Source organism: Rhipicephalus sanguineus, chromosome 7 (genome assembly GCF_013339695.2).
Source record: "Rhipicephalus sanguineus isolate Rsan-2018 chromosome 7, BIME_Rsan_1.4, whole genome shotgun sequence".
NCBI lineage: Eukaryota > Metazoa > Arthropoda > Arachnida > Ixodida > Ixodidae > Rhipicephalus > Rhipicephalus sanguineus.
The window spans coordinates 85,359,224-85,377,218 of NC_051182.1; the positions used below are offsets into that span (position 1 = coordinate 85,359,224).

General features: G+C 42.1%; 1 protein-coding gene and 1 long non-coding RNA gene across 2 annotated transcripts; both read right to left on the reverse strand.

Annotated features, from left to right (window-relative positions):
- Nucleotides 1-5,921: 5,921 nt before the first annotated feature.
- On the reverse strand, nucleotides 5,922-9,775 carry LOC119399577 (uncharacterized). The gene is made up of 4 exons (XM_037666383.2): nucleotides 9,659-9,775; nucleotides 7,945-8,119; nucleotides 7,790-7,863; nucleotides 5,922-6,241 (listed from the first exon to the last, which is right to left on the reverse strand). The coding sequence occupies exons 1-4, from the start codon at nucleotides 9,725-9,727 to the stop codon at nucleotides 5,981-5,983; spliced, it is 579 nt and encodes a 192-aa protein (XP_037522311.1). The 5' UTR covers nucleotides 9,728-9,775; the 3' UTR covers nucleotides 5,922-5,980.
- A 281-nt stretch (nucleotides 9,776-10,056) lies between these two features.
- LOC119399578 (uncharacterized) lies at nucleotides 10,057-16,596 on the reverse strand. The gene is made up of 2 exons (XR_005184901.2): nucleotides 16,523-16,596; nucleotides 10,057-10,325 (listed from the first exon to the last, which is right to left on the reverse strand). It is a non-coding gene; the product is annotated as an uncharacterized LOC119399578 (long non-coding RNA).
- Between the last annotated feature and the right edge of the window lie 1,399 nt (nucleotides 16,597-17,995).

Genomic DNA, 17,995 nt, shown 5'->3' on the forward strand with positions numbered 1-17,995 from the left:
TAGCGAATCGTTTCTTGTCCGACGAACCAAAAAAAGCTATCACAATCATAAACGGGTTTGAGCCACAGAAATTGGTTTAATCCCACTACTCACCACCGGTCCACTAAAAAATGAAGGAGGTAAAAAATTGGCCGCGTATCTGTGTGCTTCGCTGCAAATGCCGTCTAAAGACGATAGAAGAGGCGCTGCGTGAGATATGGACTCCATCTGGCAATACGTCGGGAAAGATGAGTGCTGTGTTGCGGGCTGGTAGTTCCGGCGCAGCAGCAGGCGAAGACCAGCGGTGACCAACGCGACCGGCGGGGACGCCAGCCAGCCCGAACACGCGGGTTGGCGCAAAGCGCTGAAGCAGAAGAAACGTTCGCACTCAACGAGTACTCTCCACACTCTTTTATTTACACGTAGACTGGGTAAAACAGGTATGCCAGAGCGGCGCCCCATGGCATTCGTACAGTGCAATACAGAACCGAAACCGAAACACAACAATGAGCTCGTGCAGAGGGCCCGGAGGAAGGCAAGTTTCAGCGCCGTCGCATTTTCAGCGCAGCTTAAGAAACTAGGGTCTTTAGAATTATGGTTGTATGCATTTTCTATTAAAGGAACACACCACCTAATACTTACCTAGTGATGTTGCGCCTCAGATATGTGTAACATTTACTTTTTGATCGACAACGCTCACAAGTATGAACAGCCGTACCAGTTCAAGCTGTGTGGGCGGTAAGCAAGTGGTTCAACTTTGGCCGGGTGGCTGAATCGAGTGACGTGCCGAAAAACAGAAACACGGACCAAAATTTCTCCGTTTAAGTATCCCAAGAAAGACTATCGTCTTTAAAACTATCCTTCATCATAAGAGGGTACCAGCCACAGAAATTGGGTAAATCCCTCTACTCACCACTGGTCCACTAAAAATGAAGAAAACAGGCAGCCCAACAACAAATGGCTGTGAAGCGATGGCGCCGAGCCGCAGACACCGAGTACGTACGAGAGAATACTAGGGAACGGGAAAGGCGACAGCGGCTGCGAGAAGACCCCGAAGCAATGGAAGGGCTACGCAAACGACGACGTGCGCGTAGATCCATGAAAGGTGCGAAGGCCTGGTTTCAGCGGGAGTTCCTCTCTCTGGAGGTTGGGCATCCGTGTCGTGACTGTGACACTCTGTGGTTCAACTCGAACCTCTCTGCGCTGAAAATCAGCGTTCAGACAACCTAGCATCACCTAGCTAAAGCCTAACAACGTCCTAGAACTACCTCTAAACAACCTGCATCACCTATCTAAGGCCTAGAAACAACCTAGAAGCAAGCAGATTAGCCTTCAGACTCGTCCAGTTTCGCTGTTTCAAGCCTTGCGCGGCTTAGTGCAAGCTTCGCCAATTTTTTTTTCACCATGCCCCGGAACATGCGTCCTTCCCCTAGCGGGAAAGTCGCGAAACGTCTCTTCGTCTCGGAGGTCTTGCTTCTGGTAATAGCAGTTGTCCCGGCCCATTTTATCCTCCCTTGCCCGGCCCTTACCAAGTCCCTACCAAAAAGGCAAATGGCAGCACACGAAAATGAAAAAGGTGAAATACAGCGTTCACACGGCGTTCATTACGGGTAGCATGCGCTAAATTCGCTCTCCCTTAATTGACAAAAAAAGTGGTCTGCGAGAACAATCGATCTACATTGATTGCAAATCGCGCGAGTGTTTACCCTTCTTAGGCCTCATATTGCGTTGTTTCGGCATCTCGAAATAAAAGAAGCGTCGCTCAATTGTGGAGCTCATGATATGCGCATAAATATTTTGTGGATTGCTATACCATTGAACGAGACGTTGTTTTTACAAACAAGAGGAACTGGAAGCATAGCGTGTGCTTCTGGAAGCCAAGTATCTTAACCTGTTTGCATCTGCCTGTCCTATGTCTGAATGTTCAGCTTTGTCCTGACGTGGGTTCCATGAGCGTTGACACTCTGGGGTATCTGGTCTCTAAATAGACACCTTCCCCATGTGTTCGTAGCGTCATATCATGGAATAAACTTTTTCTTAAGCCAATGAAGAAATAATCATTCCGGGCCGTTGGCGCTATAATGAAACAGCTAAACTAACGGGAAACCTGTGGAAGGGCGAAGCAAGCAGTGTGCGCTGGTGTTTCCAACAGCAAAATCACTGCTAGTGGGCAATGAGAGACAGAAGAAAGATTAGACACAGAGACTCGCGGTCCACTGTTAACGTGCACGCTGCGAATCTTTATTGCTAAACTACGCACAAGAGAAATCTCCCACCGGCACTACATTGCAGGTCAAGATCCAGTGCCTATATATACGGGTTTGCCGGTGAAGGGTTGTGCAGCGCGAGCAGACGTTTTTTTAGGGGCGAAGCTTCGTAAAGCGGCACCCGTTCGTCCCTCGTAGTGCGTACCCAGTCGTAACGCTAGTACCAGATCTTGACCTCCAAGGTGGTGCCGGTGGGAGATTTCTCCTGTGCGTTGTTGAACAATAAAAAATTCGCAGCGTGCGCGTTAACTAAAAGCCGAATTCTTCTGTCTCTCATTCCCCATTAGCAGCCATTGGCATGTTCCAGTAGGAAACGTTAGTAGAAGTAGAAGTGTAGGTGTTAGCTAAAAGCCGACTTCTTCTGTCTCTCATTCTCATTAGCAGCCATTGTTTACCTCCAAGGTAGTGCCTGGTGAGATTTCTCCTGTACGTGATTAAGCAATAAAAATTTTGTTCAAAACGCCATTGATTGATGAAATAAACCAACGAAAGACACCAGATGTTTTCTAAAAGCAAAACTAAAAGACGGCAGATGTTTCTAAAGCAAAACGAAAAGACGCCAGCTGCATAACGAAAGACGCCAGATGTTTTCTAAAGCAATGGTTTTCTAAACAATGAAAATTCACAGCGTACATGTAAAATTAAAGTGAGCTGCAAGTCGTCATAACTCTCATCGAACCTTTAGTATAAACGCGCCCGATCTCACGTCGGTGATGATGTACTGGGCAGAATTCACGGAAGATTCACGGTTTACCGATGAACCTCCGCAGCTTCGCCCACTCATCATCATTCACTCCGTGGATATGCTGTGATTTTTTTCAATCAAGAAACTCGCTAGCAGACGCTGCTTGCGTGGGCGTTGTCTCTTGCGGACGAGGGCCCGTTCTCGTTCCTTGCGAGCTGGTGGTTCAGCGTTCATCGCAGAAAGAGCGTTTCTATAGTCAACGCGCGCCGTTCGCTCTCTCTCGTTACACGGCGAGCGCTGACTATGGGCTCTTGGGCTCAAGCAAAATGAACAGGACAGGACGATGCCCGCCGACACGCCAAGACCCTAAGGTGCTTGGCCCCTAAAATATGTTATTATGTACGTGCTCCCGTAGTAGAGTACCAAGTCATCAAGTGCTCTAAATCATTAACTACTTCTGCTGAACACATATTGCGCTAAGATACGATGAATAATCGGGAATGTTAAAACGACTTTGTTTGTTTGGCACGTCCTTGATCTCAGCGACACGCGATACGCTAAAGAATAGCATATACGTAATGTGCTTTTCAGTATATTATCGGTAGCCGCCAGTCAATGTATTAGCGAAGCAACGTGGCACCTCCCAAGCAGACGTGATCGCCCGCTTCGATACGAACTCACGTTTGCTATTTGCCCGCTGTCCTGACAGCAATAAATAAACGGTGGAATCGGCTATCGCTTTGTGTTATCTAACGTTGAGGACAAAATGTCAGGTATGTTTTGTCCTTACTATTGAGATCAGCTGTGTCTTCAGCCACACCTACCAAGCCTTGTCCCATTTACACCACAGCGCCATCGGCGCATTACAATGTGTAATAAGCGTGATTTCATCAATTCAATAATTCAACCCTTGTCCCCCGAAAATTTTAGGATGAATCTGTCAAACACTACGAAACAGACACCAAAACATAGCTGTCAAACCGTCAGGACGCAAATATTACGCAAACACAAGCGTCGATTTAGAACTTACGGGTCACAACGCGCACGACGACGACTTTACAAATTCGATTCGGAAGAAACCAGCTTCCAAGGATGCTGCGACATTGTTGTTTTCCGGCGCTGCCATTGCTTCATAACGCTGAGAGCGTTTTTTGCTGCCGTGAGCTATGTTTACTTTACTCGAGCAACGCGGGAGCGCAGACGCTATGGGGACACCAAGTAGACGATGCGGCGCGGATGAATCCATCGTGACGAATTTTTATTTTTCCTATTGGCTTGCTTAGCCCCGTAGCCTCCGCAGTACTGTAACCAGTGTGCGAGAAGGACTGAATTGTTTCCTCTTGTTCTCAACACACAAGCCAAAGAGATCATAAGCTAAACCACGGCCGCTCAGTGGAAGAAATTGGAGGTGACCCTAACCCTTGACTTTGGTGTCTAGTAGCCGCACGCGCACCTCGGTGTTCATGTGTGCTGGTGTATTCCTTGGGTTACCTTTGGGTTTCGCTGGACTGCCAAAGTGGATCTCAGAGGCCACGCAGAAAGAAGCACGTGGTTGAGATATGTTCCGACAGGTGCCGCAAGGATCCTAGCTGCTCACAAGGAAAGCGTCTGGCCTTTCAGTGGCCTCGTTCAGTTAATCTTCACTAATTATCCTGACAGTTAATTCGCACTTTAATAAGGTCATCTTACGCTCCGATATCCTACGTACCCAATATAACTTTTAACTGGAACCAAAACGTCGATTTCACAATAGTGTTATTTTCTGCAAAACTTTTTCTAAATATTCAATAAAATTTTGCACCCATCACAATAAAGTATTTCCATCCACACATATATTCGAAACACCGGAAGTAAGTGCTCGACCGGAAGTGCCTGGAAGAAAAACAAAACTGTCACTCGCTGCTCGTGGCACTAATAACCTATACCTGTCACGGTGGTCTAGTAGTTATGGTGCTCGACTGTTGACCCGCAGGTCGCGCGATCGAATCCCGACCGTGGCGGCCGCATTTCCGAATGCTCTACACTCTTAAAAAAAAGGTTGTAATACTTACTAAGTTTCACTTACTAAGTGCTTGTCACATATGTTACTACCCTCTTAGTAACTGGAGTTAGTAACAAGAGGCTTAGTAACCGCTACTAAGCAAGGATGTTAGTAACGGATACTACCTTCTTAGTAACAGCTGCTACCCTCTTAGTAACAGCTGCTACCCTCTTAGTAACAGAAGTTGCAGCATCTTAGTAACAGATACTACCCTCTTAGTAATAGATACTACCCTCTTAGTAACAGGTTCTACCCTCTTAGTAACTGAAGCAAGCAGCATGTTAGTAACAAATACTACCCCCTTAGTAACTGAAGCAAGCAGCATGCTAGTAACAAGTACTACCCTCTTATAACTGAAGTAAGCAGTATCTTAGTAACAGATACTACCCTCTTAGTAACAGGTTCTACCCTCTTAGTAACTGCAGCAAGCAGTGTGTTAGTAACAGATACTACCCTCTTAGTAACTGAAGCAAGCAACATGTTAGTAACAGATACTACCCTCTTAGTAACTGAAGCAAGCAGCATGTTAGTAACATATACTACCCTCTTAGTAACTGAAGCAAGCAGCATTTTAGTAACAGATACTACCCTCTTAGTAACTGAAGCAAGCAGCATTTTAGTAACAGATACTACCCTCTTAGCAACCAGTTAGTAATTGACCCTAACCACTTACTAAGTGCAAATATTAACACGTCCCACACTACTTGATAAAAATATTACGAACTTAGAAACTTCAGTAACATACTAATCGCTACTCCCTCTCCGACTGCTTTAGTTGCACGGTAAAGTGCAGGAAACCTCAGATAATGAGAGGATCCCAAATATAGGTGAAGTGCGGCTCGACAACTGGCGCTCTTGTGCATGTTGTTGGTGAAAGGCTTTCTGCAGACATGACGAAAACCACAAGTTTCATCGTCTAACATGCCATAAAGACATAACTTTCAGCATGTGATCCACACACTTCAATCTTTATTATATCAGTTCTGCTTATTGCACATTGCTGTCAGATCAACTCTTGATCGACGAAATCGTCCTTAAAAGTAGTGGTGCTCTGGGCACACTTGGTAGTCCACAAAAGTACTCGAGGAGCGTTAAGGTGTTTTTGTTACTCTCCGAGTACATGACATCTAGTACCCAATAGAGTTCCATGATAGCCGTCATGCCGGCTATAACATCGACGACATGAATGTTGAACGCCTCAAACACTACGGTCATTTCTTCGGCCTCTCTGATACTTGTTCCCTCAAAACGAAGAGCAGGGTAGATGTCCTGTAAAAGTATACATTAGTATTAGCCATTAGCAGAATCAAAATGCTAAAAAATTGAAAACAGCAAAATTTTTTCAAATGGTGACAACGAATAATAAAAGAAACAACACAAATGAGAGTTGACTTCTGACTGAAATTTCACTGCACACGAAACGTATGTATTGTCACGGGGTCGTGATGCGGACGAAGGAAGCAGTCGAGCTGTCGAAGATTAAATCTTTATTTGGCTGAACTTGTGGCCGCGGAAGGAAAAGACACTTTGCAAGTGATGTACAGCCGCAGCCACGTCTGCGTATAGCGCGCGAGCAGCCGGCCTTGCTCTGCGGCTTGACACCTTGCGGCCGTTGCGGGTTGTGACGCCGCGTGCACAGGAGCATGCGCGGCCTTACAGGCGTGCAGGCCTGCTCTGCACGGGCGACAACGTTGGCAGGTGTGCTTGTTTAACCGAAAATCCGCGCTCGCTCAAGGCACTGTGGTCATATCTATTTCATAAGAAGAGGCGCGTTTCGACTGATAACACACGCTGCAAAACAACGCACTCTTTGTGGCCGTTTTGATTCTGTGGCCGTCTAGACTTTTTTTTTTTATGCAGCTGTTGGCATCATCATATCTTCATATAATCGCATGCCTCAAAAAAGCCACAAAGCTTGCATCGCTGATGCAGGCTCGCTATATCCATCAAAATGCGCTTCGTTTTATGAAATAGATGTGACAAAAGCGCCCTGAGGGATCGCGGATCTTCGGCTAAACAGGCACACTTTCCACCATTCTCACCTGTGCAAAGCAGGCCTGCATGTCTGTAAAGCTGCGCATGCTCCTGTGCACGCGACATCACAACCCGCAACGGCCACAAGGTGTCGTGCCGCAGAGCAAGGCCGGCTGCTCGCGCGCTATACGCAGACGTGGCCGCGGCTGTACATTGCACTGTTAGTGGCAAACAAAGCGATGTCCGTCGGTCAACTTACAGGCGGTAAAGCACGTTTGTTTTTATACATGTGCGATCGAAGATTCCAGCATTATCAATGGTGGCCGCGTAATCACTCGACGAAGCGAGACTATTGGTGTCCAGTGCGCAATCATAACGGAATGATCTACAACAATTGTGAAGCTTCCAACACATCGCGCCGTGGTCTGGGCGGAGTCTTGTAAACAAACATTGCGGGTGAAACCCGAATACATCAAGATAATACGCATGGCAATATATTAAGAGAAAACTTAACGGAAACACTAAAGCACGACATGACCTTCTGGCATGACCGCACGTGCTCATCTAGAAATGACAATTCCCTCTGCGACAAACAGATGCAGAAGGAATGCTCATTTCTAAAGAAGCAGGCATGGTCATGCCAAAATGTCATGTCACGCTTTAGTGTTTATTATAATAGGGTTTTCCTTAACATATAAACTTTTATGGTGCAATGAAATTTATGTCAAAAGTTTCTATCGTTCCCTTTACCACTGTCTCTCTGCAAAATGAATTGTGCTGTTTCCTTTTCAATATGCTTTACTTTACTAATCACTTTACTAAATGAAATGTAAAGTCACTTACAGGGCCCCTCAGAAATTTCGGCTTCTCTTTCAGCAGCAGTGGGAGGAGTTCTATTAAGGCAACTGCAAATCGACCTGGAAAAGGATTGTTATTGCAAAATCACAGTAGTAACACAAGGAGAACCTAGAATGACTGAACATACTTTACATACTTACATTTACGGCCATCGCCTTCCAGTTCTTCAAGCTCCTCCTCGAGCTGCTTCACCAGGTCCTTTGTTGAATGGCGAGTTTTTAGTAGCTCCAGAATCCTGGGTCCAAAGTTGTTGAAAAATTCCAACAGCTTTTTTTCCATCTTGATGCCTGTTATTGCTGTAAATTCTTCATGAAGCTATAATCATAGAAGTATATTTAAATCAATTTCCAATTATAAATCTGGGCAACAAGTTTCCAGCTAACATAAAAATGCAATGAAGGTCAAAAAGACACTTGGCAGTCAATTCGTCACAGAGAAAACAAAAACACACATGGGTGTATCTAGATATTTACAGAGCAGGTCCCAATTTTTTTGGCTGAACACATTAAAAATTTTTTATATCGCGAAGTGGCTTATTTGATCAAAAGCAAGTTTATTTGCTTCTGCAGGCATAGTTGTTGTCAGAATGATACTAACCTAAAAAAAATGTTTCAAATGCAGTTTATGGCGTCATTTCAGTGCTTACATCAGAGTGAATGCGAATGGACAATGCCCAATATATCTTGATGCATTTTCAGATTTGTCCAAATTTGAGCACGAAAAAAAAAATTGATTCAAATATTTAAACAAGCCTAATTCAAATATTTAAACAAGCCTATTCAAATCATCAACACCACGTGTTTTTTGCTACCGAAAATTATTTTTTTGGGCAACATCATAACACATTCTCGAAGAGTTCTGTTGTAACTGACAGCCATCATGAGTAAAAAAAAAAGAAAAATAAATGCAAAAGCAAATATATAAAACTAAGCAGACAAAGTTGTCTCAATGCACGAGTCATTTACTGCAATCTGTTTTGCTACTGCTATTCTGGAATGGTTGCGTAAACATGCTATTATTTTACATGTCGGCCAGTGTTTGCCCTCTGAAATGAAATCAATTAAAATGCTTTGTCAAACAAACAAAAAATAAATAAAAAAGCCAGGAGTTAGTGCCATGTGCTTTCATAACAAGGGTAGCAGCTTAGGCTTGTTGGAAATTCATGACAGTAGAATACTAGCGCGAGAACACATGGACAGGAGAGTGAACGACACACTGCGCTTGTTACAACATAGTTTATTGCTGCAGCCGTAACATACACCTAATTAAAAAAAACATGAAGGTGCGTAACATGCACTTGATTATATACATGAGGAGTTGCACCTACATGTATTTAAGCGCAAGTTACAGCTGCAGCAATAAACTATGTTGTGAGAAGCGCAGTGTGTCGTCCACTCTTTTCTTCATGTGTTTTCGCGCTAGTATTCTGCTTTCATAAGCCTGGTAGTCAAGGATTTGGGACTGTATAATGATCGTATCGAACCATCCACAGGACGCTTTTTGGTAAACTTTGTTGGAGTGTCAACATATTTAAATTTTAAAACAGTTTTGGAGCCAGTGGTCTGGAAAGCAGAAATATGCTCGAAATAGCTAAGCAGACAGCCTCCTGCTCCTCTGCATGCATTTAACATTACAATGAGGCTTTAAGTCAGTAAAGAATGAATGAATAATTCCTTAAAAACTTGACCATAGTACTGTTGTGCAAGCAATGCCTGCTTCAATGTAGTACAGCTAAAGACCCACTAACCTGTTTACAAGCTACTTTTGAAAACCTATCCAAGTTTCAAAAAGACAGCTGGTAAATATCGTAAGTGAAAGCATGCAATGCAGATGCTGCATTCACATTATACTGACCATCTCAACATTTCCTAAAGCGGGATACTTTTCAAGTATCTCAGCTGTTGTTGGCAGTGTATCTTTCATCCACGACCTCCTCGAAGAAACGTGTCTGTTTCATTGATTCGCTCAATTTTCTGGAGGTCCGGAGCACGCCTCGAGATCTCTTTGGACATGAATTCCAAGTGTCCCATTAAAACATCTTCATCATGGTCATCACATGGGATGCTTGTTGTCTAACAGGGTAAAAAAAAAAAAGTCGCATGAACACTTGTATAAGGCAACCATCGTCCTCCTAGAATTAGGGCAACATGCTGCTACCTATGTCATTCACACCCCCACACCCCATTTTTTTTTTCAAATGGGGCTTGTTGAAACAGAAAAAGACAGCTCATGCGGAGTGCCGTTTTAGTGCTAAAACACTTCACTTACTCAAGCGATGATGAAGCCGTAGACTGTTATTAGCGAGCTAAGCCACATGCAAATGTTACTTGTAAAACATTGAAATGAACTTAAAAACAGAAATTGCTACCACGCGGCGTTGCCGTTTAGTTTGTGCAGCAACGGCACTATCTTGAGGTTTCCGTTTTCCGTAGGCCTCCTTGGCTGCCTGTACAGCAGGCACAGTACTCAGAGTTCTTCGCATGTACCCGAATTTATACTGGATGGATACTTTCCAAGAGTCCTGCAAATAAGCATATGGACTTTGGAAGACTATTTACATAGAGATTACTTAGTGGTCTCATTGAAGTTCATGCTACATAAACAAATATTTGAGATAAAAAGAAACATGATGTTAGGTGCAACATATTAAAGGGACACTAAAGAGAAACAATGAATTTGTTTAGATTGATAAATTGTGCTCTGAGAGCTATAGCGTAATTTATTTCACCATCATAGGTGTAATGATAGAGGAGAAAATTGAGTTCAAAATTTCATTTTTAAATTTTATGTGCGCACGTGATGTAAAATATTTCAAAGCATATTGTATTTTGGTAGTGCCATTTTTTGGGCTTGTTGGTAAACGGAACTTGACGACATATTGAGCGCTAAGAGACAGGGACATGAGAGAGTGGACAACACAATGCGCTAACTTCAACAATTTTTATTTTCAGCAAACGCCAACCTATATATCCATGCACAGTGGCGCCACCAGTCTATCCACTAGCCAAGCAGAAAAGCCCTTTCCCGATCTAACAGGTCAACTGACGGTGCACTTACACGTGTGTCACCTTTGCGAAAGATAGCATTAGCTTCAATTATCTCTCGCACGTCTTTATCTTTATGCTTCGCCACCGCAGGCCTGCTGTCGGGTGCTCCTAGAACCATCGCAAACATTTTGTGGATTGTGTTCAAGGAGTGGTCTATGGGCTTCCGCTGACATGTGGTGGTATATGTATAGGTCAGACGGGTAGATGCCTTAACGATCATCCTCGTAAACACGAGCTTAATGTTAAAAACAAGAATAATTATGGCCATTTGTCAGTGCATTGCGTAGAATGTGGTTGCACACCTATGTACGCATCCTGCAGTGTACTGGCAAAGCATAAAGATAAAGACGTGCGAGAGATAATTGAAGCTGATGCTATCTTTCGCAAAGGTGACACATGTGTAAGTGCACCGTCAGTTGACCTGTTAGATCGGGAAAGGGCTTTTCTGCTTGGCTAGTGGATAGACTGGTGGCGCCACTGTGCACGGATATATAGGTTGGCGTTTCCTGAAAATAAAAATTGTTGAAGTTAGCGCATTGTGTTGTCCACTCTCTCATGTCCCTGTCTCTTAGCGCTCAATATGTCGTCAAAAAAATGTATTTTGGTGCCACTGGCTCAACGGAATTTCCTCAAACTTGGTACACTCAAACCTCATTATAACAAAGTCGCATCTGCCACGAAAATAACTTCGTTATATCCGAAAATTCGTTACAAACGTTTATTTGTAAGACTGTGGCTATGACAAGACTATTCTTCATTTACTTCGTTATAACCGGTAATTCGTTATATCCGTGTTCGTTATAAAGAGGTTTGAGTGTATGTTAAGTCTATGCCACCCTCAGAGGACGAAGAACTTCATTTTCACCACTTAGGAGCTACTTAGCATCAAAATATGTGAAGTCACAGCAAATGGTGCAGGAATTTGAATGTGGCGTCACCACTGGCATTTTATTGTTTTTCACATTTTCTCGCTTATTAAGAGTATTCTCACAACAAGCGCGATGTTTTGTTATCGTGGAAGACTACTTTACTAATGCGAGGAAAATCGTTTTACTCTTTAGCGTCCCTTTAAACTCTCTTGCTAAACTCCCTCTTGCCCCTATACAAGTTTGATATTGCCTAATCATTGCCGAGTTACATCAACAAATAAAGACCAGATCAACAGTGATAAACAAATAGCGGCAGATTTTACACATCCTGTAAAGTTGATTTCATGCAGAGTCGTCAGCGAGTAGCACCTTATGGTGCATTTTCTTGCTTTGAGACAAGTGTTACAGTGTGCATAAATATCTTTGTTTATATTGAGTATAGCCGAGTGCATATCGAAAGCTTGCCAGGCACGTCGCTTACACTGACGTGTAAAGGGCAGCTCATGGCAAAATGTAACGTAGACACTCAAGCACAGATATCACTTTCATTACAAAAGTACACACTACAGTGTGATGATGTACATGACAGAAGTAGTGGTTGTTGACGTATTTCAAAAAACGGACATTTTGTGCAAGGGTGCACAGAAGCGGTTGAGAAATGCACAGGACACAAAGCCCAATCAATTACAAGTGATATTATTATAAAACTTCCCATCACCAAAGTTAATGTACAAGCGCAGTCAAAACACAATAACTCCCAAAAAATGACAACAAAGTATTGCTACATTGCATGGAAACTAATTTCTTCATCATCAAATGTATTGACGGTGCACTGATGCACATGTCTGTTCATAGTTAATCTGACCCGCCTCGATAATTTCTCTCTAACACCTGCCGTTTACTCAACTTGTGACCACTGCCTCCCTGAAATAAGCTGAGCAACCGCATTTTCTGCAATGCGCAGGACGGGGCACCCCGTAATTAGTAGAGTGCTCTCAAAGTCTGCTGTTAAGACAGGCTATAGCACTAAGTTATCTTCCTGAAGGCCAAAATGACGGGGCGCACCTTTCTGGGCACTGAAGAAAATACAGTAGCACAGCACATTTCACGGAAGCAAATGTCACAAGTCGAGTAAACAGCAGGTGTGAAAGAAAAATCCTTTAGGCGGGCCAGAATAACTATGACACAGACATGTGCATCAGTGCACAATACATTTGATGATGAGGGAATAAACTTTCGCAGCGTGAAGTTTTTCATAATAAATATTGCTAGCAAGTGAGTTTTTCTCTCCTGTGCATTTCTTCTCAACCGCTTCTACACTTCCCTACATAAGATGCTGAACCAACTGGCCTAACAGATGACTAATTTAAATGTGAACAGCTAACACCATAACCATAATCAGTGTTTCCCACACATGACGCTTGTATGGGGCCGTTTCCGAAGCAGTTTGAAGCACCAGCATGGCTTTGTGATAAAATAATTGGCTTCCATGCAGAATCCTTCGGTTTGATTCTGGCTTAGGCGTGATTTTTATTCTTTGCTTAGATGGTGATTCTTCATTCAATAACGCTGTCCCCAGGTTTTCTGCAACACAGGCTGCTCAAGGGCATGTCTTGATAAGACCAAACACTAGGTCTCAGTCACCATTCACAATTTTGGTTAAATTTACTTGGCTGCAGGTGTACCAGAACAGTGGTTTCGATATAATGTCGTGAAACAATTTTTGTAAAAAATAAATGCGAATTTTGATCGAAAAAATACACTTTACTGCCAATTTCTGAAGTTCAAGAGCACCTAGTTGAAGAATGATGCACTCCTTGGTCACAATATTTATTATCTTCAAAAATCACGTGAACTACAACATTATGAGTGTACTATTTCCTCTGGCTGTCGAAGGAATTTCGAAGAAAAAAATCACAATCACGGCACACCATGCAAAATACCGGCATTTCAGAAAACTATTGCTGCATACCAGCTAAAGTGAAGACAATAAAAGTGAGCCCATATTGACCTTGATATTTGGGCATTTCTTAATAATAATTCCGTGGTTTTTCACATTCCATTTTACACCAAAATTTTGCTGAAACGTATGTGGTTTTCCAAAAGCCTGAAGTTTGAAAATAGTTTTGAAAAAGGACATTTTCGGGTGATTTTAATTTCTGTGATTTAAGCCATTGTCTACCATTCTACGTAAGTAAACGTTGCGTTATTTCGGTTGTTGAGTCATTCCATGCCAAATCGCCCAATGTTTTTCCAACCATCTCAAATATGACTGAAAAAATTTCCACGCTTTCCTTCAAGTTCAAAACTCATTCTGCTCATTTATTCTGTTGCCAAGAATTTTCCTGCCGATATATGAGAGTAGTAAATAAAAGGTGTCAATGAAATGCACACAAGGAGAGACAAAGACGTACGCCTTGTCTCTTCTTGTGTGCGTCTCGTTGATGCCTTTTATTTACTGCTCAAGATGCACCAACTAGCCCAACAAGAAGTTTTAATTATTGATAAGAATCTGTAGCTTTGCACCGACTGGGTTAGAGGGCATCAAACAACAGTTTTCCCCTATTACATGATGCAGTCAATAAATTGGTCTTCACGGCAAGCTCATGAAGTGAGGCGATTGAAAAAATAGTGAATTCTTCAAGTATATCAATAGGTGTAGTTTTTTTCATGCAAGCAAAATCAAATAAATTTGTAAATTTTGATAATGTTTCTTTCAGAAATGTGGCTATTCAAAAATATAAATTAAATAGAAAATGGCAGCCTGTTTTCTATGCCACAGAAAAGAAAATTTAGGCTATCATGCTTCAGAAGTTTGTCCGTAAAAAATTGCAAAGTTTGCTTTTTTTGTAAAAAGCCTCGACTTCAACCTAAAAAAAATCACCTTGGTGGTCGGACTAAAAATATGCATGATATCTCATTAAAGAGCCCTGAGCCTTATTTAAGCATTTGTGAAGTTACAAAAAAAAAATTTTTAAGCATCTGCAGGATCCTTCATCCGATGCAAATGAAGCTGCAATCTGCAACCACAACAACAGAGTGTTCTTAACGCTTAAAAGTGGGAAGAACACTACGGTTCATAAAAATATATGTTGCTATATCAAGGATATGTAATTTTGCACCAACCTATGGCACTGGTCAAACATCATCACTTGTATAAGGTTGTGTGTGTTCATAAGTGCAACTTATCTGGTATATTCAAGCAACAAATATCTTTTTCTTTTCCCACTTTTAAATCATTGTGCAGGTAACGAAGTATCACACACATGAGTGTTAATTACCCCTTGTTACGTAAGCAGACAATGCGGGCCATCAATGGAAGCTGCATGTGGTTAAACGCACTCCAGTAGGGCTCGCATTTCTCACTGACCCAGGCTAATACTCAATATAAAACATTACAGTAAGCACGGACGACGACGATTATGTGATTATGTAGTCCAGATGTTCCGTGGCAGAACTTGAGCCCACGTATGTTTTACTTACTGCTAGACGCGTTTCTTCGATGACAAAACACGTGCAAGAACCAGTAGTACACAACTTCACAAATATTTAACTTTCTTAAAACAAAAAGTAATTTGATAAAACTATCTCCACAAGTAGATAATTGATGTTGCTAGTAAATGCGCTATTTAGCATAATTTTACTAGGACAACCTCAGTGTAAAATTTACGACTAAACGAGAGCAAAAATTACCTTTTTTGCAACTTTGTCGCCAGCTGTGCAAGCCATTTGACAGTATATGTGTCTCAAACTATTTTTTGTGTGACAGTAAAAGTTTCTGACACTCAATACAAAATATTGCGTGTCACTGAATGTACTGTATCTGTAAAAAATCCCAAATATTAACCATATTGTCCATATTTAAGGTAACATAAAAACCCATGCAAACGTAAAAGTTTGTTAAACCTATTTTTTAGTGAAAAGCCTACCATCATTCTGTAGGAAAAATTTTGTCCTCACTTAATTTAGAAAGACCAGATTTTTTCACAACGCGTGTTACAAGCTAAAGTTTCAAGCTTTCCGAAAAAACTTCATGTGTGGCTTGCTGCTCTCAGTCAGTCAGTGAAGAACTTTGTTTATTGATCCTGAGGACCTTTTTTCACCCAAAAATATTTCGGCGGGCCACTTCTTGCTTAATATGGATGGTCCACCGTTGATATCGCAATGGTCGAGCGCCAAGGCTCGTACAAGTTGGCGTTGAATGACCCATACATTAGCTTACCGACTTACCAAACTCCAACGCACACCACATTTACATGACAAAAAAAAAACAAGAAATACTGCAAACCACGATTCTAATGTGCACTTGTGCTCCTTGACCCCCCCCCCCCAAAAAAAAATAGTACTTGTTACTTGCTTGTGCTACATTCTATGTTTAGCTTGTAGCTCTCAAATTTTTTCATTCTTTAATCCTAGTTTTTCCATACACATACATTTTGCTTTTTTTATTGACATGACGGCAGATGTTGGTGCACAAATGAGGCACCAGCTACTCCTTAGCTCTAGAAGTGACAAAACATGCCAAAAGCCAGGTTCGAAAATTGCACGTAAAATAGCGTATTCCGCGTGACACCAGAACGTTACTAACTAGCACGCAGCACACACAATATGCAATTTTAATAACACCGTGACAGTCCGATATGTCTCGAGAATACAAAGAATATAGTTATTCAAACAATCTTATAAGTTTCACTGTTTTCTTTTCCAGTCAATTTTTCTTTTTAACTGATAGCATTATCATAATTTGCCAAAAATTTCTGTGGACATTGCGATATGCCCAAATAGTAAAAAATTTCACTTACCCAACCAGTACCAATTGTGTCTCTAAGGACAGGGTATTCAACAACGAGTGCCTTTGCAGCAGTCTCATAGAGCCTTCCTGGGTATCTATGAGTGCAACAAAAGTTCAGCTGGTATTCAATAATATACAGGAGAGTACGGAGTCACTTACACAGTGAAGTTCATCAAATGGTGGCTTAACCAAGACACAATCCTTGATTTTGTGCGACTCGAAACTCTTCCGAGTTCTGTATTGCCAATGGCAACTTTTATGTCTAAGGGCAGGGGTGGCAGTCTATAATCACTTCTAGCTACACAGGTGCAATTTGCATGCATGAAGTGAACAAGTGGCAAACTGTCCTTGTTCATTCTCTCCATGTCCCTGTCATGTTTATTTGCACATACCAGTTTTACTTTCAAGTGGCAAAAGACAGGCTAGTTGGCGTGTATCAGATAAATTAACAGCGCAAACACAGGACGAAGAAAAAAACACTTGGATGGACGCTGAATGTGAATTGATTATTTATGGGAAAAGACCAAACAAATTTATACATAAGAAAAAAGAATTTGAACAAATCACAAATACTTGGAAGACGCATGAGCTTTGGCTTAAAGAGTGGTATGCGATAGTGTTATCAGGCCTCGTGCACATGCATCACCTTGTCAAATGCTAGCCTGGTTTCAATTATGCATCTATTATGCTGCAAGGAAACAAATTTGCTGTGCGTGTAACAATGGCCGTTTCAAACTATCGTAAAATGCCTACTGCAACTACAGTACCCCTGTGCCCACTACGCCATAAATCTTCCTTTTGCAAATTACTCGTTGCACAATTCATGTTGCCTGATGTAATGTTATGCTTTTCCCACGTAATATTAGATGCGTTAAAGGCACTCCTGCCACTAGACAACATTCATATAATTTATTTAATTATTTATTTTTTACCGAAGCAGTTTCAACAAAGGCATGGCACTGTGGCAGAACTACTGCTTGCCACAAAGATGACTTGGGTTCGATTATTTACACTCTTACCAAAAACAATTATTTATTTTATTTGCGTGTTTCTCCATTTTCCTCACACAAGCAATGCTCTTTTTTTTTTGCTCTCACCCAACGATGCCAACACCGGAATGTCTGTGAAACAAGCTCTTTAACACTATCATGTTAGAACAAGCATGAACAAGATTGGATCATATTTCCTTTAAGTGATGTCAGGTAATGACCTTACTGATATAATCATTCCAGAGGCTGTTCACTTATGACTGCTCGCCCTTTTGATATTAAAGGCTTCAAAGACCTCCCTAGAATGCCTCTCCATGATAGCAGAGTCCTACAATACTTTTACTGGTCATGAAGCTTCCGCGAAAGTTTGATATAGGGACAGGAGCGACCGCAAAGGGTGCCTTCGCCTGCGCGTGGGCATCGAAGCGGCACTGGAGCTGGAATTGTATGGCACGCGTCGGAACTGCAAAACGTGATTAAAAGTACCCGCGAAT